Here is a 24652-nt window from a genome sequence, read left to right as displayed (position 1 = left end):
GGGGGGCACAGGTAGAGAGATGCTAGCCAAGGATGCCCCTGGCCTGTCTAGGGGAAGCCCCCTCCCCCCAGGAGGACTTGGGGCAAACATAGCTGTGACCATGGCTAACATCACAACCTGACTGTCGTCCGGAGATTAGGATGTGACCCCAGCAGCCCTTCTGGCAGCTGAGAGGTGGTTTTCTCATCTACTTCCTGTCTCTACCTTCCTGTTTCCCTGGGCACAGCATCCATGGAGCAGATACTGCACGGATGTCAGATGGATGCACGCTGGGGAGGAGGACAATGCCACTGCTTCACCTGCCGCTGTGGCTGTCCGTAGCGCCTGGGGTCTGTCCAGAGCTCAGACGAGACAGGAAGGCAGGACGGAAAGATGCTGACATAAACTTTCCCAGCCTTGGTGTCAGATGCTCCTCCCTCGTCCAGGGCGAGACTCACCCTCAGGCCACTGTGGGGTGGCCCCACAGTGCAGCCGCATCACCATGGGGGCAAAGGCCATCTTGCCCTCCACACAGTGCTTCCGGATAGTATCAATGATTCCTGCTGGGAAGTGGATGTGCAGGTCACAGAGAAAGATGATGCTGTGCGGATCCTGGGGATGGAGAAGGCAAGGTCAGCAGACCTCTGGACCAGCGTTGGGAGACTGGAGCCACTGACAGCTTACACAAAGCTAAACACTAGGCAGATTTCCACCATCTTCTGTGGCAGAACCTGGTGAATTCAGACTCCTCTTCTACTTTCTCTTTCTGTTGAGACAGAGTCATGCTATCTTGCAAAGACTCACCTGGCATTTGTGTAGTCCAGGTTGGCCTTAACTCACGATCCTCCTGTCTTGCCTCCAGAGAGCTGGGGTTACAGGTATGTACCCCACGATACCTAACTCCTGTCCTGTTTTATGGAGTCTGGGGATTCTAACGGGGAAAAAACTTCCTCATTATTTACTGAGTTCCCTGTAGAGCTGGGTCTGCAATGTAGTGCCAAGGACGCTCCTTGCGACCGTTTGGAGGTTTCTGCCAAGGGTCACGTGATAAAGACTTGTTTTCCAGCCTGTGGTGCTATGGGAACTAATGGAACCTGTAGGAGGTGAGGCTTAACAGGGAGAATTTAAATCACTAAGAGGTACAAGGATATTGGGGTCCCAGACGTTTCTCTTTTACTAGGGCCATGAGGTGAGCAGTGTCCTCTGCCATGTGTTTTCTGCCATGATCCATGGCATCCCAGGCCCAAAAGCAACAGGGCAAAGTGACCATGAACCAGATGAACCTTTCCTCAGAGGCTCCCATAGCTCAGTGGAAGGGTGCCTGCCTAGTCTGCACAAGGCCTTGAGTACAGTTCTAGGCACAACAAACAATAAGTAACAAACTTCATCTTCATTTAATTCACTGTGCTGATTCGCTTTTTTTTTTTGTTTTTGTTTTTGTTTTTGTTTTTTCTTCCTTTCCAACTTGGCACAAGCTAGGGTCATCTAGGGAAAAGGAAACTCAATGAAAAGAATGTCTCCATCAGACTGAATGGTGGGCAAGTCTGCATAACGTTTTCTTGATCCATGATTGATGTGGGAGGGTCCAGACTATTGTAACTGGTGCCTCCCCTGAGGAGTTGTATGAGAAAGCGAGAAATGGGCTAGAGAGATGGCTCAGTGGTTAAGAGCACTGGCTGCTCTTCCAGAGGACCTGAGTTCAAATCCCTACAACCACATGGTGGCTCACAACCATCTGTAAGGGATCTGATGCTCTCTCTTGTCTGATTCTCTCTTCTGGCATGCAGACATACATGCAAATAGAGCGCTCATATGCATAAAATATGTAAATAAATGAATCTTCTTTAAGAAATTAAAGCTGATCAAGCTAGAAAGGGTGAGTCTGTAAGCACCTTCTCTCCACGGTTCCTGCCCTGACACCCCTCAATGATCCACCACGATCCAGATGTGTGGACCAATCCACCCTTTCCTTGCCAAGCTGCTTTTGGTCACGGCATTTATCACAGCAACAGAAAGCAAACAAGGACACTCCGGTTATCTTGTGACAGTAGTTGAATGTGACAAGCACTATGACAAGTCCTATGTCCCAACCCTTGCCCTGCCAAGCAGCTGACTCCTTCACACCCTCTGTCTCCTAACTAGTCTCCTGATCGCCCAAGCCCGTTACCTTCACCAGGTCTATGCCAGCCTGTAGTCCAGCAGAGCGCTCAAAGTTTCCACTCAGCTTCAGGTACTGGTAGCTGCAGGAAGAGAAGAAACGTGGGGCCGGGTGTGAGGATTCAGCTGTAGGGGCCCTGAAGGAAGCTGGAAGGCACACAATAAAGACAGTGGCTGCTGCTGGGTTGTGGGCAGGAGCTGGGTATCGGTACTCAGAGCTATGGCCTCTGGTTCGACTCTGAGCAGCGGTCCTGGGACATCAGGAACTGGAAAAGCAGCGCAGCCAGAGGTCTTCCTTACCTCCGCAGTCTGGACCTCTTCAGAGCCATCTCCACATTCATGTCCTCACTGCTATAGTCTGTGACAATGACGCTGAAACGTGAGTCTCCAGTGACTTGGGACAGGCTCTCCATGTCTCTGATGAACTGCTGCACCCAGCGAGCCTGGTTCTTCACTATCCAGGGAGGTCAGGCAAGAAGAAAATGACAAGAGTTTTAAGGAAGGGCAAACATCTCTCAGCTCCGACCTAAGTCAGGAGCCCCATCAACCTTTATCAGGATATAAGGTAACTACAAGAATCCATTAGCAGGCAGCCCGGAGACCCTAAGAAGGGACTGCGCTCGCCAGCCACTGGAACTTCTACAGCTCAGTTTCCTGCACATCACCCAGGCATTGTGTGAGATTCATCATGGCAACCCTGACCAGCTTTAACAGACCAGCTACCCGCTCATGCTGTTCATCTCTTGTCCTGCATGGTTACATTGTTACATGCTGTCTTCTGTTTTCCTTTCTCATTATAAAGACCACTCTAGGGTAGGAGGTGTGGCTCCATGCCTTAGCATGAGGCAGGCCCTAAATCTGATCTCCAATACCACACCCACACACACACATGCACACCCACCCATACACACCCCGCCCCACACACAAATAAATCCCACTCTGTGTAATACTTTCACTCTTATTTCTTCAACAACAACCCAAGTTGATGCTCACCTCCAACCCGGAAGGCTACATGACAGAAAGTTCTAGCCTCAACTCAGCACCAGATCTCAGTTCCACTGTTCGCTAACCACACAATGCCATTCAATTTTTTTTTTTTTTAAATCCAGTTGGGAGATCAAATCAGGAAAAGAGATGGAGAGCTTGTGGTAGGAACCAGGACCCCACCCTGCAAGGGCTTACCAGGCACAATAAAGTGGACCACAGCTCGATGGTTCCAGGAGAAACCTTGGGGCCAACATAGCTTGGGCTCTGGATCCTGAGCATTCGAGACTTGTCTATGATGGCTGCGTGGGCTCCAGACCAGGCCCTGCAGGTTCCGAGCTTCTGTGTCCTCCCGGCCAGCAGGGTCACCTCCCCGCCAGCCTCGAGTGAACACATACTCTGAGAGCCGCACCAGGCGTTGGCCTTCCAGCAGTTCAAGCTCCAGGAGGTAGCGCCCTCCACGCAGCCGGTCCTGGCGCTTCTCCACATTCACAATGCGCTGCAGCTGGTATCTCCTGTGGCACAGAGGGCAGCTGGGGTGAGCACAGGGCAGTGGGAGAAGTCTGCAGGGCCAGTTGTCAGGAGATCCTGGCTCTTGTCTTTGCTTTGCCATCGGTTAGCTGTAGAGGCTCATATTAGAAATGCACCCTCCCTAAGCCTCTCTGTCTCCTTCGTCTAAAGTGTGGCTCCTGAAGCACAATGGTCACTAAGGCCCCAAAGCGCTAAGGCTCACTGTACGAGCAGCCTTGGTGATAGACTGCTTGAGAAGGAGTTGGCCCGCATTAGGAAAAATCATCAAAACAATAGGAATTAATACACCTTCAGGAACCCCGGACATTAATGGTCTCAATTCCTCAGTCAAAAAAAAAAAAAAAATACAGGCTAACAGAATGGACTAAAATACAGGAACCAGGGACTGGGGAGATAGCTCAGTGGTTAAAAGTGTTTGCCGCTCTTTCGGAAGACCTGAGTTGGTTGCCCGCACCCATGCCAGGTGAATTAGTCATCCAGCTCCAGGGTATCTGCCAGGCTTTCCCAGATACAGAGGGCATCTGTAGCCACATTACACCCCCCCCCATAGACATAAAGCTGAGAATAAATCCTGGGTCTGGAGAGATGACCCAGCAGTTAAGAGTACTGGGTACTCTTCCAGAGGACTCATATTGAATTTCCAGTACACACAGCAGCTCGCAACCATATGTAACGCCAGGCATAATGGACCCAACACCTTCTGGCCTCTGCAGACACCGTATGTAGCATGTGGTATATGGACATGCATATAGACAAAAAGTCATATACGGATAATAAAAATAAGGATAAAAAATGTTTTTTTTTCTTTTATGAGAGTTTCTCAGTGTAGCCCAGACTGGCCTTGAACTCAGAGATCTGCCTGCCTCTGCCTCCTGAGGGCTGGGATCAAAGTAAAAGTCAAACAACAGCAAACTCTATTCATCTATGCTGCCTCCAAGAAGCACGCCTCTCCATCAAATAAAGACGCCCTTACGCTGAAAGGATGGCAAAGGTGTTCCAACGAAACAAGCCAGAAAAAAAAAGAGGTGCTGCTGTAATATCCGAAAACATAGACCTCAACCCAAAACTAGTCAGAAGAGACTAAGGTCACCTCACGCCGATTAAAGGGAAAAAATCCACCGAGAGGATTTTACACAACTCACCCAACAGGGGAAAACTCAACACAACAACCGCCCTCAGAGGCAGCTCCATGGAGAGGGACAGGAACCTGGAAATACAGCAGGCATTTACAGCCGACTGATTTGTACCAAAGGCAACAGGACACACCTTGTCTGGGCGACAACCGCTTCTGAAACGGGGGACTGTGCAGCAGAGGAATAAAGAACGCCAAGCCCACGTTTCTCACCACTCAAAAGTCAAGTCAAGCTTAAACACCTCTACTTAGGACTGGAAATGACAGTACTACAAAAGCAAGCTGCGGTAAAGCTTCAGGACATTGCTCTGAGCAAGGAATGAGTAAACAGGAGCCTCGAAGCACACAGGCAGCAAAAAAAAAAGCCAAATGAACAAGGCTGTCGGAATAGAGGAAGACTGGGCATCCGGGCAAACAGCCCCACAGATTTGGAGAAAATCTCAGTGGACCCGCCTGCCTCTGTCTGAGCAATGACATGCTAGACCTTTCTGTGGGGACAGAACTCAGGCCCTAAAGTTTTCATAGTAAATGTTCTTACCCACTGAGCACCTCTCTACCCTAGAACAGACAGATACACTTTGTACAACCAGGCAGGATCTATATTCCAGGCACAAGACTTGGTCTCAAAACACTCTCTACTTCCTTCCTTCGTTCCTTCCTTCCTTCCTTCCTTCGTTCCTTCCTTCCTTCCTTCCCCTCTTCCTCCTTTCTCCCCTCCCCTCCCTCTCCTTCTCCCTGGCTGGAGAGATGGCTCAGCAGTTATGAGCACTGACTGCTCTTCCAGAGGTCCTGAGTTCAATTCCCAGCAGCCACATGGTGGCTCACAACCACCTGTAATGAGATCCAATGCCCTCTTCTGTAGTTGTCTGAAAACAACTACAGTGTATTCATACTACAGTGTATTCATATACAGTAAATAAATAATATTTAACCCCCCCTCTCTCCCAAAAACCAGGTATATGCCTATAATTCCAGAATTTGGGAGGCAGAAGCAAGAGTTTTGCTTTAAGAGTCCAAGGCTAGGGGTTGGGGATTTAGCTCAGCGGTAGAGCCCTTGCCTAGGAAGCGCAAGGCCCTGGGTTCGGTCCCCAGCTCTGAAAAAAAAAACCAAAAAAAAAAAAAAAAAGAGTCCAAGGCTAGGCCAGCCCTCATAGTAAGTAAGGAGTTCCAGTCAAGGCCATATATAAAAACAAAGGGCCGGGCATGGTAGCATATGCACTTAGGAAGAGGACATAGAAGGGACACACACAGAAGGGACATACACACACACACACACACACACACACACACACACACACACACACCCCAAACAGATAAGAAAAAGCTAGAGATGGCTCTGTGGTTGATAGCACTTGCTCCTCCAGGACCTAGGTTTGGTTTCCAGCACCCACATGTGGCTCACAACCATCTGTAACTCCAGTTCCAGAGATCCAGCATCTTCTTCTGGCCTCTGAGGGCATCAGGCACATACATAATGTACTTACATATACAAAGACAAAACACTCATACACATAAAACAAGTAAGTCTTTTTAAAACTGGCTAGCCGGTACATAAGAAAATATTCAGTGTCACTAATAATCAGGGTAAAATCAAAACGACTAAAATAAGATAACAGAGCAGCGGCCCCTAGAGAGGACGCAGGCAGTGACTCTCTTACATGTTAGTAGGAATGTAAGTTGGTGCGGCCGCTAAAGAAAGAATCATGGTGGTTCCTTAAACAAGTACAAGTGGAGTGACCAGTGATCCAGCTGTCCCACTGCCCTAAGAGCCTGACATCAGCACGCGTAAGCCGTCTGCTCTCATGTGTGCACTGTAGCCCCAGCAGCAAGCGCCGAAATGTTAAACCAACATGCTTACCCATAGTGAATGGGCAAACAACAATGGTTTACGGAGAGAATGGAATATCATTATATCATTATCCATAAAAAAGCAGAATCTTTCAGAGCAATATGGGTAGAACTGAAGAACAAATAATTTACATGTTGTACAGCACACTGGAATAACCATGGTGGGAAAGTTGTTTTAAAACAATTAGCAGAGGGGACTTTTTTTTCTCTCCTTTCCTTTTTCTCAGGCCTTGGGGTGCAGGTCTGTAATTCCAGCTGCTCTGGAGGCAGGGGCAAGAGGAGCTCAAGTCCTAGGCCTGCACTATACTGTGAATTCAAGGCCTCAGTAACTTAAGGGCTAAAGACACAGGTCAGTGGGGCAGCACCTGCCTGGTTGGTGTGCGCACAGGACCTGAGCTAACAGTAAAGTAACAAATGGGCCCTGGAACTATGAGACATAGTGGCAACTGAGCTCTACTGTGAAGGTTCTTTTAAAAACAGCGTTTTGTCCATGCCAGCATACTAATAGTATGCAAATTTTCTCTGAAAAGATCTTGACTGATTAAAAAAAGGAATATATAAAGGAGGGGGGTAAAGATACTCCAACATATGACAAGGATGTATGCTCCACTATGTTCATAGCAGCCTTATTTATAATAGCCAGAAGCTGGAAAGAACCCAGATGTCCCTCAATAAAGGAATGGATACAGAAAATGTGGTACATTTATACAATGGAGTACTACTTGCCTATCAAAAACAATGACTTTATGAAATTCATAGGCAAATGGATGGAACTGGAAAATATCATCCTGAGTGAAGTAACCCAATCACAGAAAAACACACATGGTATGCACTCACTGGTAAGTGGATATTAGTCCAAAAGCTCAGAATACCCATGATACAATTCACAGACCACAGGAAGTTCAAGAAGAAGGATGACCAGTGTGGATGCTTCACTCCTTCTTACAAGGGTGAACAAAAATATTCATAGGAGGCAATACAGAGACAAAGTTTGGAGCAGAGACTGAAGGAAAGGCCATCCAGAGACTGTCCCACCTGGGGATCCAAACCATACATATACAGCCACCAAACCTAGACAATATTGCCGATGCCAAGAAGTGCATGCTGACAGGAGCCTGATAGAGCTGTCTCCTGAGAGGCTCTGCCAGAGCATGACAAATACAGAGGGGAATGCTAGCAGCCAACCATTGAACTGAGAACTGGATCCCTGTTGGAGAAGTTAGAGAAAGGACTGAAGGAGCTGGAGGGGTTTGCAACCCCATAAAAGAACAATACGAACCAACCAGAGCTCCCAGGGACTAAACCACCACCCAAAGACTACACACATGGACAGACCCATGGCTCCAGCTGCATATGTAGCAGAGGATGGCCTTGTTGGGCACCAATGGGAGGAGAAGCCCTTGGTCCTGCCAAGGCTCGACCCACCGGTGTAGGGGAATGTCAGGTAGGGAAGGAGTGGGTGGGGGAACACCTTTATATAAGAAGTGGGAGGGGTTGGGGATTTAGCTCAGTGGTAGACTGCTTGCCTAGCAAGTGCAAGGCCCTGGTTGGTCCCCAGCTCCGAAAAAAAAAAAAAAAAAAAAAAAAAAAAAAAAAAAAAAAAAAAAAAGTGGGAGGTGGGATGGGATGGGGGGGTTTATGGACAGGAAACCAGTAAAGAGTAGAACTCTTGAAATGTAAAAACATTAAAAAATATACAATAAAAAAAGGAGGGGGACATGAGGGATGGGAGGGGGGCACAGCATGACATCCAAGAGGGCAGTGGGTGAGGGTAGAGCTCTAGCCTTCTAGCCCTCCATCTGAAGCTCAGCCTTATGCTTTCAGGCCGCTTTGCTCACTTCTCTCTTCCCAAGCTCCTCCTCAGAGGGCAGATGCCAGACTACCAAACCTTGCTTGTCTGAGCACCAACCTTCTCACACCCTGGAATACCAGCAAGGGTGAGCAGGGACCCTGCTTTACAGCAGCCGTGAGGGCAACGGTGTACCCCTGGCCCAGCCCCAGGGAAGCCCTTTACCTTACCCCCGGGTCCTCTGGCTGAGCTTTCTCAGGAAGACCCGTGTGACCTCCAGGGCCTCCTGCTCCGGAAGCAGCAGGTTGCCCGATGTGTTACAGTTCAGGTCGATCCAGTCGGTCCTCAGGGCTTGGAAGTCGAGGTTCTGAGCGCTGAAGGTCTGGCCCCAGTTCACTACTGGGTCAAACACAGGCACATATTCGAACACCTCATTCATATCTTCTTCCTCGTCTTCCCCTTCCTCCTCCTCCTCCACTTCTCCTTCCTGGTCCCCTGCTATGACCACGTCCTCCTGCGCATGCCAGCCCCTGCTGGGGGCCGGAGGCTCCATCCTGTCTCCCCGTCTCTGCTCAGCTATGAAGGATTCCACTTGATTCAGCCACTGGGACTGCTCAAGAGTCTTCCCAGGGCTGTCACCAGTGGGTCTGGCTCTCTGGATGACAGGCAGGTTCCTCCGGGCCACCTTGTCAGAATGAGACAAATCTCGGCTGGGCATAGGGCTAGTTTTCCCTGTCCTTTTCTCTGGCTGCCGGACTGGGTTGTCCTTTGTCCTGCTTGGAAAGGTGGCTGTAGAGTTCTGTTTGGAAAGCGGTGCCAATGGACCATTCTGTGTGCGAGCCAGGAGCTTCCGCAGGTGGTAGTCAGTGACACCCAGCCCTGGGGCGGAAGTCGTCTTTTGTTTTCTCCCGTGTGTCCCAGCATTTCGGTCTCGAGAGGTGGGGATTTCCTCTGGTGCTTCTTCGTATTGGGATTCTTCTAGAAGGCCGTCCTCCAAACCTGCTAATAATAACCATTCTTCATTTCAGGAGTGTTCAACTCTTCCAGTGTTCAACATGCACAGCACACAGCCACACATGCGACACAAGGAGGGGGATGGGGGATGGGGAGGTCGCTTGTTGGGTGATCCTGGACAACTTACTCTACCTCAGCTACCCCCAGTTTTGTTATTTACATCAAGACTGACAGGCAGCATGGTGGTTCATGCCCGTAATCACAGCACTTGGAAGGTAGAGACAGGAGGGACCATCACAAATTTGAGTCTAACCTAGTCTACATAGTAAATTCCTGGCTATCCTTGAATGCTAGCATGAGATCTTGTCTTAAAAACCAAAAGCACGAGGCTGGAGAGATAGCTCAGTGGTTAAGAGCGCCGCTGACTGCTCTTCCAGAGGTCCTGAGTTCAAATCCCAGCAACCACATGGTGGCTCACAACCATCTGTAATGGGGCCTGATGCCCTCTTCTGGTGTGTCTGAAGACAGCTACAGTGTACTCATAATAAATAAATTAAATAAATAAATAAATAAATAAATAAATAAATCTTTAAAAAAACCAAACAAAACAAAAGCACATATGCTAACAAGGAAAAGGTTAAAAAAAAAATCCCCCCTCTCGGAAGGTTGTGAGCTGAACTATATAAAGTACCTCACTGGTATCAGCAACATTTAGGTCTCAACAACGGGCCTTAGCCATACCTCGTTCCTCATGAACGAGCCAAGACAAGACTTCTCTATAGCATGCTTCCCAGCTGTGTATCAAAGATGGGGTCCCCCACAACCAGTGAATGAGAAGCTTCACCCTCTACATGGCTCTGAAATGGAAGGTGTGGGTGCTGCTCTCTGCTCCCCAGACTGTGATGAGGAGATGGGTCAAAAGGCTTTGCATGCAAAACTCCTCAGGTACAAGACTGTATGGCTGCAATGTTCCCTAGAAAGAGACCTCCGTCCGCCACCCGCAGCCTCAGCCACACTCTCTGCTCTACCTGGCTGCTCCGGGCCCTGCTTGCCTGGCGTGTCCATTTTGATGTACTCCTGGAAGCCGGACCTGCAGGAGGAAGGGACATGTGGATGGGCACCAGATTCCTCACAGGTTTTACCAGGGCAATGGAGGGGCTGGGGCGTGTTCTGTGAGGGTGTATACACACATGCGCCTAGGAGGAGGGCCCCCCCAGGACTCCTCAGTGAGGAGCGGTCCCCCTCCAGCTTAGGCAGCTCTCCTGACTCCTACAGAGCCCCCAAGTCCTCCCGCCTGTCCCACCCAGTGCCACCCACCTGTCCTGATCATAGGCACTTTCTTGGTAGAAGCATTTATTATGGGTCTCCATGTGGCTCAGGCGGGTGTAGTCATTGGGATAAACAAAGGACAGGTGAACCTAAAACCAGAAAAAATGAGGGCAGCCATCAGAGGGGGGATCTTAGGGAGGAACCAGCCTGCCTGGACTAGCAGTCCTGGAGAGAGGGCAGCCACGCTGCTGAAAGTCACACTGACTCTCGCAGTCTTCTCATGCCTGCTCTTCTGGGAGCCCAGGAGCTTCACTGTGAGCCATCTGGCTCCCTTAGCTGCCATCGAGACCACGCCCTCTCTGCCACCTAACCCTCCTTCTGTCACTGAGCCTTTATCTCACGACGCTGAGCCCGTTCTACACCCCATTTCCGTTGCCCCCTAAACACAGGCTGAGCTCACCACCACCAAAAATATCCTCAATTACAGTCCGCCCACTCTCTGGCCTGGCCATGGCCCTTGACCTCTCCCTTCTCGTCTCCAGTCCCGACCCGAGTGTATCATATTCTTTCTGCTCTCTTAGCCTCCACACAGATAAAGCTACCATTCACGTCTAGAACGTTTCTCTAAGTGTCTTGTCTAGGAGTTTAGAATGGCTACCCCTTTGCTGGGACCGGGCAAGCAGGATAGGTTTTGTGCGGCCCTCAGGGTAGTCCCTAGGCTGCAGAACTGGGGGCGGGGTGAGGGGCGGATTCTAAGGCAGAGAAGGTATCTGCAGGTTCTACAGAACAGTCCACCTTAGAGAGGCGTCCAGGAATGCAGCCCAGGGACCTGAGAGGCCATCCTGTCTACTGAGCAAGGACACGAGAAACAGAGTCGGCTTTAGTCCGTCCCTTGTCCCCTACATCCCCAGCCACAGGCAGCAGGCCTTCTCCCAGTCCTCCTTGGTCTAGGGACATGACTTACAAAGCGGAGGCCCTGGTAGCGCTGAAGCGGGAGCCCATCCACCAGGTAGCTGGGTTTGTAGGGACAATCAGGCAGGACATGACGCAGATGGGACTTGGGGATCAGAGGCACTGGGAACAGGAAGGGAAGAGGATTGAAGTGTGTGGAGAAGTTTGAGCACAGATATCTTAGGGCCGCAAAGGCTCCTGGTTGAGGGAGATGCCCCATGTCTCCACTGAAGAAGCTTCCATTTACAGTCACTGACGACAACTGTGGTCCCCATCCAGGGGTTATCGGCTGAGTCTGCCACAAGGAAACTGCCACCACTCCTCAGGGGTCGGGGCAGAGACACAGGGACAGTGTGGATCGCTGCCTAGTGACACTTTGAGAGGCCACAAGGCCTCACCTTACTGTACTCCCATTAAGTGGACTTCTGACCTTGGTCCAAGAATGGCTCCACTAACCAGTTTTCACTGTTTTCCTGAGACAGGGTCTTCCTGCCTCATCCTCCCGACCGTGGACGTAGATAGGCCACACATGTGGCTGCCACCGTCTTTTGTTTTAAAGGGGAAAGAATGGGGCGTACTGTCAGTTTTTAAAATGTAAGCATGACCAGCTGGGGACTTGGCTCAGTAGTAGAGCTCACACTCAGCTCAGTGTCCTAGATTCAGTCCTCAGCATCAAACCAAGAGACTACCAGATTCTTCGCTGAATGATAAGAGTTGGTGGGATCCAAGGCCAGGGGGTGTTGGTGCCTTTAATCCTGCCCTCAAGCAGAGACAGGCCATCTCTGTGAGTTTGAGGCCAGCCTGGTCTACAGAGCTCCAGGACACAGAGAAACCTTGTCTTGAAAAGCAAGCAGAAAAAGAGTTGGGATTCATAAAGAGACTCTGATATTTGTGGCGGGGGAGGAATTCATGAGGGGCTCTGGATTCTAATTCCATTTTTGGTCCTGGGTGATTAGACAAATGTCTACTCTATAACGGTTTGTAGAATCACAGAATTGGACATAAATGCTCTTATATTTTTGGTATCTATGCTGTTTTACACTTCAAAGGGGGAAGGATTTTGTGACTTCGGGTCTCCTCAGTCCTGTCCATTAACACAGAGAGTCTTGATGTGGTGATCAGTATGTGGGGGAGGACTTACCTCGATAGAGGGTGTCCCGAGGGTCAGGTCGCAGCATGTCAGCGGGGGGCTGCTCATCCTGAGGAGGAGAGTTGGGGGAGCCCACGTGGCTGGCTGCTGTCTGCGGGATGTGGCCTACCTCATCCATCCTTAAGATGGTCTCATCTGTGTTCAGAGAGGAGAGAACAGAAGGAAGCTGTAGGTTCTGACAGAACCAGGCACACTTTGTGGGGCAGGTGGCGGGGCTCAAGCACAACTTCTGTATTCCTGCAGGTAAAGCCCAGGCTATGCCTGGGCCCCTGCCCTCAGACGCCCTGTAACTTGTGGCTTTAGCCAGCACCCTTTGAGCCTGTTCTGCCCCATAGCCAGCTCACATCATGATTTTGTACAGACTAGAAAAAGATACCTCTTTCTCAAAATGCGTTACTGTTGACTGACAGAAACCTATACTCAGCCACACTATTTAACTTCACTTAGCCTACCCCTCTACAGAACTTCCTGGGTATTCCTGGCAGTGCTGGGGTTTGAACTGAAGGCTTCTCTGGTAAGAGGGAAAGATGTTACCACCCAATCTAGTTCCATCCTCTAGGGTGAGCAGAGTCTCTTACACCACCTGTCAATGTCATGTGAACATCCACTGCTTGCGGACCCTTTGTCTGCACTCCCCACTAAATACAGTCTTTATCACAGCCGAGACTGGGGATCAGACTCTGTCTATAGACCAGGCTGGCCTCGAACTCACAGAGATCTGCCTGCCTCTGCCTCCTGAGTGCTGGGATTAAAGGCGTGTGCCACCACCATCCACCAGGTGGTCTGGCTATCTAACCCTTTCTTAAGCAGAGCTCTGACTCAGAAGAGTAAAGTCTCCCTAATCGTCAGGTCCTCAGGCTCTTACCCTTCCCCTGTTCTACGCATCTTAACTTTATTCCCACCCCTCTGACCTCACTGTGGGCCACAACTCCCCAGTGGAGCCCCCCATGCCTCCGGGCAGGCCGAGCCTACTCACTGGTAAAGAGAGATAAGTAGGGGGAGTCAATGATGGTGAACGTGGCTCCAGGGTCATTCCGTCTCCACTGGAATTAGAGGAAGGGCACAGAGGTTGGATTTGGGACAATGTTCAAGAGATATGGGGAAGGGAATGGTGGGAAAGGCACGTGGAGGAGGGGGTGGGGTGGGGTGGCTGGGGAGTTGGGGCCAGGAGAGATAAAGGCACTCACTGCGACCTCCACGTGGTCAGTGCCCTCATCGTTCTGCTTGTGAAGCACCTCAAAGTAGTACCTGAGAGAGGCTGATAAACTGGCGGGCAGACGGAGACAGGAAACATGTTTTTCCTCAGCCAGCCACCTCCATCCACCTCTCCCACCCACAAGCCCCCTGATGCCCCTTTCTCCTACCAGGTGCTTGTCATTTAACTAACCCCTACCTACTCCTGTCAGCTAACCTTGACTTTCCTTTTGAAAGGGCCAAATACAACTAGTTCACAAGTTCATTGGGAGACCCAGTGAAATTGCACCCATGATTAAAGCCTTAGTGAGCAGTCCCTACAGCCAGGGCCATACTCAGTGCTTTTACTGATACTCTTCGGTTTACAGACACCATAATCTTGGGCAGTTTGCCTAAAGTCGCCCAGGTAGTGAACAATGGAGTCGTAATTTGGACCAGGGCAGCCTTTAGGGTCCACGCAAACCACTGAAAAAACTCAGAGCGCTCACAATAGTGCTGGCACATGCAGCACAGGCTCTCCCTGCAAACAAGCTCTGCTCAAGGAAACTTGAAGCCGGGATATGGTCTCGCCTCGCCGGTGACTGTGCAAGCCACCAGGTGGCAGGCTGGAGTTGGACTAAGTTCCTAGGCCAGCTCTTAATGCCACTCCAGCTGCTGTAGGCTGGAAGAGGTTTAATCTCCTGGGATCACTTAGAGATCACACTTCTAGCTCCCAGTAGGGACTCCCTCTTAAGCCCCAGAGCAACAGCTAGGCAGTCTTTATGTGTGCGAGCATTTCTATGTCTGGAGAAAATGGGAAGAAAAAAAGACCCGTTTTCTAGCCTTGAATGTCACTCACTATCTATGTGGCCTTCTGTCAGTCACAAAGCTCTGGGCCTCAGTTGCCTCCTCTAAAGTGAGGGCAGGGGTTGAGGGGGTTGGAGAGATAGCTTAGAAGTTAAGAGTGAATGGTGCTCTTGCAGAGGACCAGGGTTCGGTTCCCAGCACCCATGTGGCAGCTTACAACTATCTGTAAGACTAGTTTCAGAGGATTTGATGATCCTTCTGTCCTCAGAGGGCACGTACGGCATATATATATATGTAGGCAAAAACACACTCAAGAAAAAAAGAGTTTTAAAAACATTTATAAACTGCGGAAGGGCAGGGCAGATGGCTTCTGTTTGGGCAGACCATGTGGAGGCCCAGTAACCCTGAGCACTGAGCTGGTGAAGACGGTGAGGAGGGGACCTCCTTGGCTCTCTCATTCCTACAGGCCTGGCACTGGAGGGGCTCGCAAGGGTGTGGGTGGTAACCCACCCGACTTACCTCACTGGCTTGGAAATTTGACTCTGAAATTTCCCAAACTCTCCAGGGGCTGTCCATTCCTTTCCTGTCTAGAAGTGTGGGGAGAGAAGGAAGAAGGAGGGAGGGAAAGGAGAGAAGATGGGAGAAGAGGGGAGGAGAGGGAAGGAGGGAAGACAGAGTTAAAGAGGGTGGCTGGCCAACACACTTCTGCCCCCACTGATGGAAGGGAGCCTTCCCACAGGCCTGGGCTCGGGGACAATGGAACCTGAAAAACGTGGTCAGGCCCCCATTCTGTCCGCATCTCCCATGCCCTTCCCAGTGTAGGGCAGAGCTGAGGGGCAGCGTGTACAGATTCTGTCCCATCTTCATGTCACTGACGTTAAGGGTCAAGAGACTCCCAAGACTCCCATACCACATCAGTGTCTGCCTCCAGGGGTCAATGAGAGGCCAGGGTTGAGCCGAGCCTACCTTGCCCACACTGGCCAGCAGCTGAAGGCCCGAGACCTGGTCATCACGACTCAGCCAGAATTCAGCATTGTCGTCAGCAGCGATGGCAAACTGGATTTTCCCTGGGCAACAGCAGAGTGTCTGGGTGAATCAAAGAGGGCCTTGGCGCAAAGGCGGAACACCTACATGGTGCCTGGGCATTGATTCCCTTCTCTCGCAGTGACTTTCCCCACCCACCACCTTTGCATGGGGGAGGGGACCCTACATTCTGGGGTGGCAATATGAAGATGGAGAACAATTATGTAGACCAGCTTGTTCCAGGCTGCAAGTGGGGAGGGCAGCTGTCTGGGGGAACTGGAGGAGAGTTCACCAAGCCTCAGTTTCCCCTCCCTTGATGATGGAGTCACAAGGGCTCAGTGTAGATGTGTTTCCTTGCTCAAGCTTATGTTTCTAGGACCCTCCTCCCCCAGGAAGGCGGAAGCAGGAAGAAGGATGCGGCAGCGGGACTCCCTCACCATCGGTAAAAGGGTGTAGGTAGCCAAATATGCGGAGGCCATAGTTGGTCCACTTGGGGGACACAGCCAGCTTCCTCAGGGTTGTGCGGATCTATGTCAAGAGAGAGGAACTGTTACTCAGAATCAGGGGGAGTTTAAGGATTTGGAGTTTGGCTCAGGGAGATGAGGAACAGCAGATGAGAAACTAGGGGTGTGGTATGGTGACCTTGTACAGCACCCAAACGCACATCATGTACATGCTGCCCTTGGAGAAACATCAAGGGAGCCTGAACTGAATGAAACGTTGAGCCTCAGAGGGAAGGAGACAGGAAAGATATTCTAAATAGAGGACGAGAGGGCCCAAGAGATGGAGGAAGTGAGACAGCCTGCGATGGACTGAGAAGGAGCAGGGAAGGAGGCAGGTGGAGGAGATGAGATGCAGGAGACACAGAGGGTGGTCCAGGCACTCACATGGGGGTAGAGCGGGAAGTGCAGGTTGCTCCTGAGCTGTTGGATGGAGCTGCCACACCAGTCTTCAAACACGTGCAGGTTGGCGTGGCCCTGGAACTGTGTGGGGCAGAGAGGGGACAATGAGTAACTAGGAGTAGCCCGCACCCATAGTTCCAGGAGCAGAATGAGAGATGGACACAGGGATTCTTACGTATTGTACAGAAGGCTGGGCTCCCAGTCTGTGTGCTACTGGAAGATGTGGAACCCTTAGGAGGTGAGGGCAGTTAGGTTATAGGGCTGTGCCCCTGAAGGGGACACGGGATCCCCACTGCTTTGTCTTTCTTGACTCGACAGTCCTTTGGCACCATGACATACTAAGCTGCTACAAGCCAAAGGAACAGGGCCCGAGCAGGCCTAGTGTTAAACTCGGAAACCTTGAGCCTACACAACATTTTCTTGTTCATGGTATCGAAGGCATGCTTGTCACTGGGATGAAAAGCTAACACCAGCCCTGTGGCCTGACTTTTAAGGATGGGCGATACGCACACACGCACGCACGCATGCACGCACGCACACACGAGATAGATGCACACTACACACTCCTCGTTCCTTCTAGGCAGAAAGGGAGCCTCCCTGCGCGCAGACAAGGCGTAACGGCCACGGCAAAATGGCAGAAGTGACAGAAGGAGCGAGGAGGAGCTTGGCTAGGTTCCAGCCAAGAGCTTGCCTACCACGCCTTCCCTGTTTCTCATGAGAGGAAGGCTCTGCAGCTGTCTGCCTGTCATGAAACCTTATCTGCCCAGTGGTCTTCATCCTGTGACTGGGGAAAGCATCTGAGCAAAACTGGTGCTATCTGGGGCCCACTCTAAGCTGTGCAGCAGCAGGGCCTCCTGCAGCTCAAAGGCTCCTAGAAGCACTGCCCTGGCAGAGGCTAGATTGTCACTCTCTGACCTGGGCCCCTGGGATGTAGCCATCACTCGCAGGAATGCAGGAAGTGCGTGGGGTAGTAGTGGGAGATGGGTGAGGCTCCAAGGAAGGAAAAGAATGGGGACATTATGCTGCTTTGGGGTAAACTCCTCAAGTCCAGCTTAAAGGACTCAGTTGTCTTCTCCAAGTGGTCTGCTTTTCTCCCTTCCCCAGGAGACCTCCAGGTCAGAGAGCTCTGGCCCCAGAAGGGCAGAGCACTCAAGGGGAACTCAAGGGGAGTTGTCAGAGCCTGAGTGGTCAGCTGGGTGACGCCTGGAGCTATGATGCCAGACTTGGCATGAGAATGGGTTTGCCGTGAAATCAGCTTTGACCGGAGGGGGGGGAGACACCGATTTCTCACAGTTCCTACCCAGGCAATCTAGCTTGGCGGATAAGCCTGAGGTGCTACAGGAAGCCCACAGGGCAGGCCAAGAGTAAAGAGAGAACTGGTTAGCCTTTTCTCTGAGGTAGACTTTACCCAGCGTGTGTCTGAGCCTCAGACTTTTGTGGGCAACCTCTGACTGTGGGGGTGTCTTGGGAATCCTTGGACACTGTCTGTCTCCCCAGACCCTGACGTACGACTACATCAGAATCTGTGTTTTGTGTTGTTCCATTTTAGGGACTTTGAACTAGCAAAGCTGTGGCACTCTGGCACATCGGCCTTAGCGGCCGCCCCCTCTCCTTTGCCTGGTGTGGGCAAAAGGCCAGGGAAGGGGAGGGCTTCCTCCGAGCTTTAGTTGTGATGGCTTGGAACTCGCAATTAGCCATACTGTAGAAAGTATTTGTCGGATTGTCTCATTTGGAAGGGAGGATTTCGGGGCTCAGGAAGTGACTCCCTGAGAACACATAGCAGTTACTCTGTGGAGATGGTGGGAGCAGAAGGGCTATGCAGGGAAGGTAAGGCCTTCTCTGAGGCCTTTACACCTCTGCTGGGCCAGCAGGAGGAGGAGGCGGATGGTGGCGTCTGTCTCCCCTGCCCTGGGTGTTGCTGCTGCCTCCAGGACTGATCTGATGGCTCGGCAGCTAAAAACTTCAGGTCATTGCAGAATAAAACCTCACCATGACTTTACGACTGACCTGCCTTCCCAGCCCTGTCCACACCCTCCCTGCTGTGCTGACCCCCATCTCACTCCAGGCCTTTGCCCCCCAAACCATCAGGCTCTCAACTCTGCATGCTTGTACAAATGCTGTTTCCTCATTAGCCCCTTTTGCTTTCTTTGCCACATGGCAGGCTCCTGTTTATTCCTCAAAAGTTTTCTCAAATATGTCTCAAAGCCTCTGTGCCTTCCCTGGGAAGAGCTAACAGCTCCTTCCCATGTGTCCCAGCACATCTGAATTATGTGAATGAACAAATGCTTGTAGAGGCTGAATCCAGAGCAATCCGTTCCACCATTGAGTGCTTTGTACTGGTTAATGTGTTCCCTGTGCAGCTGGCTGAAGGGGGTGGTAAACTCAGTGGTTTACTTAACTGGGGAGGAAGTGGGAATAGAGATAGATAGATAGATAGATAGATAGATAGATAGATAGATAGATAGATAGATAGATAGATAGATAGATAGATAGATAGATAGATAGATATGGAGATAGATAGATATGGAGATAGATGGATAGATGGATGGATAGATACATAGATAGATAGATAGATAGGGAGATAGATGATAGATGGATGGATGGATAGATAGATAGACAGACAGACAGATAGATATGGAGATGGATGGATGGATAGATAGATACATAGATAGATACATAGATACATAGATAGATAGATCAAAAGACATGAAATGTATACACTGGTTGGTGTCACCTGTGCTTGGAGCTGTTGTAGAGGGACAGGAGAGATCATTGTCTCAGCTGCAAGCACTGATTGACCCTTGCTATAGCTTGCTGCTGCTGCTCTGTCACACCAGCACACCTAATGGGTGCTTCAGCTTGGGGCCACTGAGGCCTTACCTGACCTCAGTATACAGTCAATCAGGCCACTGGTTCCTACACCCCAGATTCCTGGGCAGAGTTCGGAAAACTCGATCTACTCCTCCCCACTTTTATTCTTTAAATAGTACTGGAAGTTGAACCTGGGAGTCTCATGACAGTGAGACAACACTACCCACAAACTATACTCCTAACCTCTGGTCTACTCTTGATTTGAGGGTGCTCCCCTGCAGAATGAAGGGGCTAGAATGGTAAGGGCCATTCTGGAGCTTGGTGAAGGCTGGAGGCCCATTCTGTGGAACCTAATGGGTGAAACTTCCCCATTCATAAGTTTCATAAGGAGCTGACATACTGTGTGTCTCACCATGCGACCAAAGTATGAAGACGGCAAGAAACACACAATGGTGATTGATGTGGGTTCTGAAAACAGGAAAGCCTAATCTACAACAAATTTTACACCAGTGTTCACAGCAACCTTAGTCAACACGGCCCCAGGTTAGCAACAATCTGTGTAACAGAGGGAAGGGATAAATGGAACGTGAAATACAGTCCTCCCTGTCTCCACCCCCTAGGAACCTGTGTTCCATGAGAGGCACAGAGAGGGAGAAGCAACTGTGTAGGCGGAAGCGAAGAAAAAAGACTAGCAAACTGTGAAGTGGATGACAGCTGTGCCCTGCCGGCCACGGAGCTGGTACTGCTGTCCAGAACGTTCCTCGCAGTGGATCTATAACTCCTATGGCCTTTACTTGGTAGAGCCAAGTCAGTCCCTGTTGTTTTGGACTCTGTCACACTCTGTTCTCAGTTACAAACGTCTCACACACACACACACACACACACACACACACACACACACACACACACACACACACACACACACCCTGTGTCATCTGTTCTGCTGTCTCAGCTGGATACGTTTTAGAGTATGGCGTATCTGTGCGGTACCTTACACTGCCACACTGAGAGATGCGGCAGGCCTTGTCACCTTGTGGATGAACCTGCAAACCTCATAAGTGAAAGAAGCCAGCCTGGGGACACATTTCATGATACATGAGCGCTCTCTCGCTCTCTCTGTCTCTGTCTGTCTCTCTCCTGGTTTTTTGAGACTCCTGTGTAGCCCTGGCTGTCTTGGAACTCACTTTATAGAACCAGGCTGGCCTCTGCTGGGATTAAAGTCATGCATCACCACTGCCCAGCTCAGGATTCCATTTCTACGAAGTATGAAGTATTCAGGACAGAACAACTTTGCTTCTTCCCCCGACCCCCAACCCCCGGAGCTGAGGACCGAACCCAAGGCCTTGCGCTTGCTAGGCAAGCGCTCTACCACTGAGCTAAATCCCCAAAAACTTTGCTCTTACAGAAGATATGGGTCTATCTGACACCCACATGGCGGCACTTACAACTCTAGATCTGGGGATCTGACATCTTCTGGCCTCCATAGGCACCAGGAATGCATATGGTATACACACATACATTTGGCAAAACACACATAATTTTTTTTAACTATAAAGAAAGTAGACAACTTTGTGCTGAGGGGTAGGACAAACTGTGGTAGGGAGGTTGACTGGGGATGCAGGGTTTTCTCTTCCTTTTTTGAGACAAGGTCCCCTGTTGCACAAGCTGGCTTCAAACTCGCTATGTAGCCAGGGATGACTTTCAACCTCTGATCCTCCTGAATGCTGAACTTACAAGTCTGTGCCACCATCCCAGTTCCTGCAGTGCTGGGGACCAATCTCAGGGACTTGGTACATGGGCTACATCCCCAGCCCGTGAACTACGTCTAAGGACTTAAGAGTTTCTGTCAGGCAAATGTCACACCACTGAGTGACTGAGTCAGCAAGATACATCTACAAAAAGTCAGGCAGTGGTGGCACAAACCTTTAATCAGGTAGACCTCTGTCATTTTGAGGCCAGCCTGGTCTACAGCTAGGGATCCACAGAGAAATCTGTCTCAAAAAAAAAACAAACAAAATTAAAAAAAAAAAAAATCAACAAAAAGGAGTAACAAGGGCCAGGGAGATGTCTCAGCAGTAAAAGCGCTTGCCCCACAAGCCAGCAACCCGAGTTCCATCTTCAGCTATGTAAAAAGCTGGGCGAAGTGGACCAGGTCTGCAATCCCAGAAGTTCTACTGTGAGACGGGAGGACACAGGACAATCACTAAGACCCAGAGCACACAAGAGGCCCTGAAAGTTGTCTTCTGCCCCCTCCCCAAAACAGTGACACAAGCCTGTGTGACCCTGAGGCGAGAAGTCACCATGGGGTCTAGGATGTCTTGAGCTAATTTAGGTTCTAAGGAGCTTTAGGCTTCATGTCTCAAAAAACAAAACAAAAAACAAAACCACCAAAGCACAGCAAAGCAGCAGTCTCTCTTAACAAAACGCCAGCCACCCTGATACGTTTTACTTGTGGACATTGGTACTTTCTCTCTTTTTTTTTAACGAACATGTACATGTACGAGATACCTTGCATACATGTTTATACCAAAACCCTGGAATAGCACGGTGCTCTGGGGAATTGTATTTTACAGTGGGTTCAGAGCCCAAACTCTTCATCTTGGAGCCTGGGGCAGCGACTACTTTTCTTGGTGTGGGCCAGCCTATTGTCTTTGTAGTTCCTGTTGCAGACTGATCTTTCAGCTTGGGCGGTTTTATTTCCAACCCACCCACACAAGGTCAAGAGTGGCGGAGACAACGGTAGCCCCTCTACTCTGCGATACTGCCTGTTTTAAAGTCCAGTGGGAGGGTGGATCACAGCGTTGGTACGGTTGTTCTAGGTGACGTCACCAGGCTGCTGGAGACAGTGTGCTGGAACCATTGCTTTGAAGATCTCTTGCTCTGGGACCTAGGCTTCAGACTGTCAGGGCAGCGCGGGTGGTTTTCCTTTTTTCACGGTTTTTTTTTTTGTTGTTGTTGTTGTTGTTGATTTTTGAGACAGGGTCTCATATGGCCCAGGCTGGATGTACATTTGTCTCAACTGTGTCATTGAGAGTGAACTTGAGCTCCTCCTGATCCTCCGCCTTCATCCCCCAAGCCTTGGGATTACAGGCATGTGCCAGCACTTCTGTCCAGCTCGTTCTCATTTGCGCTCTCTCTCGTTCTCTCTCTCTGTCTCTGTCTCTCTCTCTCTCGTTCTCTCTCTGTGTGTCTGTCTCTCTCTCTCGCCCCCTTTTTCTCTCTCTCTGTCTCTGCCTCTCTCTGTGTGTCTGTCTCTCTCCGTGTGTCTGTCTCTCTTGTTCTCTCTGTCTCTGTCTCTCTCTGTCTCTGTCTTTCTCTCTCTCTCTGTCTCTCTCTCTCTCTTTCTGTGTCTCTCTCTGTGTGCTTGAGGGCCACTGTACCCGGCTGTGATTTTTGGACCCATAACACCTGCTTTCTGAAGCAGATTCCTAACGCACGTTCCTTTAGAACACTGGCAGCTCAGAATCTTAACAGGCATTTATGGAAAAGGCAATTCAGGGGCAAATAATTCAGGGACCTGCTGAGCTAAACCAAGCTAAACTGATTTCCCCAGGACTTCTCAGAATCTTTCATATGCTAATGTGGATTTCCAAGAACAGCTGCCCTGCACACTGGGTTTTTCTGTTTTGTTTTGTTTGTTTTTTTTTTGTTTTTTTCATCTTTTTTAAACAATGGATTCCTTTCTTCCTGGAATATCTGGCATTTAATAGTTTGAGAAAAAAATTCTTCAGGAGGTTGTTATCTTTAAGACTGGGGATTGGCATAGCCATGAAAGTCACGTAACTTCCCTAGACACTGCTTTCCCACCTATAAAATAGGGATAATGACTGCTCCGGTTTGGATCTATGGTGTCTCCAAAATGCCCATAAGTCCCAGGCTGTAGTGTATTGGGCAGGTAGGGCCTAAAGGAAACCTAAAGGAAAAAGGGATGTTAGGACCCCCCCCCCTTTCTTTGCTTCCTATCCACACTGATGCTAGAATAACCTTCCTCTAGCTCTCACCACGGTGTGCTGTGCTACCCAGGCCCAAAGCAACAGAGCTGAAACCATGAGCGATGATTCCCTTCTTCCTCAGGAGTGGATTGTGTCAGGCATTTGCTCTAGCAGTGGAAAGTTGGGTTAACACGATATGAACTTACAGAGTCAAAACAGCCACATGCACACAGTGGGCCTGCAGCAAATGTCTGTGCTCCCATTTCCTCTGTAAGTCCCTTTAAAGACTAGGTTCAGGGGCCAGAGAGGTGGCTCGATGGTTAAGAGCACTAGCTGCTCTTCCAGAGGACCAGGGTTCAACTCCCAGGACCCATAGGCTCACAACTGTCTATAATTCCAGTTCCAGGGGATCCGATGGTCTCTTCTGGTCTAACCAGAGGGTACACATACATGCAGGCAGACACCCCCCACCCCACACACACACACAGACCAGTTCAGTAGACACCTTTACCTCTGAGAGCCAGGGGACGGGCTTGTTCCACTTCAAGTAGCTGCTGTTCTTACTCCTACTTCGGGCAATTTCTTGATCCTATTGGAAAAACAAAGAATGCACTTGGTGAAAATATTGTTGAGACACTGAAGACAGGACAGGATTCTGGGCTCCTTGAAGCTTCCTGTGGAAAAGAAGGGGTCATGGGACACAGTTCCTGCTCCAAGGAAGCTTGTCAGCTTAACGGACACTGTCTCATTCATTATTTACATCACGTCCCTGAGGAGAATCTCAGGCTTGTCAACATGCACTCCTGTTGCTGTTCACTTCCCTGAATTTTTCAACCATGAGAAAAAAATGGACTCTTGGGGCAGGAGCTGTGACTTCTTATTCCTCTAACTCCTACCCCCAGGTTCCATCCAGATTTGTCACTGGTCTCAACAAACGGGAGGGCCTCAAAGGCACCCTAGACTCTGGGCCCACAGAGTTACTTTGGTCTCACCAGCTTTGGGGGTCCATTTCTGTTCTGTGGTCAATGGCTACAGGGGTTGGGAGTGGGAAGGAGGGTCCAACCTGGAATGGGCCTCAGTTTCCCTAATCTACCACCGGAGAAACATTATAGGGGGATGCTTCATGACAAACTCCACCCCAGCTGTTTGCAGGGAAGGGCGTTTGTTCACTTCACAACTTCTGGCTTTCAGTACCATGCATCTGGTACTGTCATCGGGGCAGTCCTGTCTCCAGGATATGCTGGTTACTAGGCAGGAATG

General features: G+C 50.1%; 1 protein-coding gene across 1 annotated transcript in view; it reads right to left on the bottom strand.

The window, feature by feature from the left end:
* Positions 1–24652, bottom strand: part of B4galnt3 (beta-1,4-N-acetyl-galactosaminyltransferase 3) — a 32402-nt gene that overhangs the window by 3574 nt on the left and 4176 nt on the right. The window contains exons 3-18 of the mRNA XM_032906678.1: positions 23904–23981; positions 16635–16730; positions 16185–16275; positions 15691–15791; positions 15244–15311; positions 13932–14010; positions 13721–13787; positions 12736–12879; positions 11608–11717; positions 10692–10792; positions 10403–10464; positions 8651–9422; positions 3319–3635; positions 2437–2590; positions 2147–2219; positions 438–591 (exon numbers count right to left, since the gene is read on the bottom strand). Coding sequence (XP_032762569.1) covers positions 438–591; positions 2147–2219; positions 2437–2590; positions 3319–3635; positions 8651–9422; positions 10403–10464; positions 10692–10792; positions 11608–11717; positions 12736–12879; positions 13721–13787; positions 13932–14010; positions 15244–15311; positions 15691–15791; positions 16185–16275; positions 16635–16730; positions 23904–23981 — 2467 coding nt within the window. The remainder of the gene's footprint in view (positions 1–437; positions 592–2146; positions 2220–2436; positions 2591–3318; positions 3636–8650; positions 9423–10402; positions 10465–10691; positions 10793–11607; positions 11718–12735; positions 12880–13720; positions 13788–13931; positions 14011–15243; positions 15312–15690; positions 15792–16184; positions 16276–16634; positions 16731–23903; positions 23982–24652) is intronic.

The sequence above is a fragment of the Rattus rattus genome, chromosome 6, assembly GCF_011064425.1.
Source record: "Rattus rattus isolate New Zealand chromosome 6, Rrattus_CSIRO_v1, whole genome shotgun sequence".
NCBI classification, from domain to species: Eukaryota; Metazoa; Chordata; class Mammalia; order Rodentia; family Muridae; genus Rattus; species Rattus rattus.
This window is presented reverse-complemented; position numbering and strand designations above follow the sequence as displayed.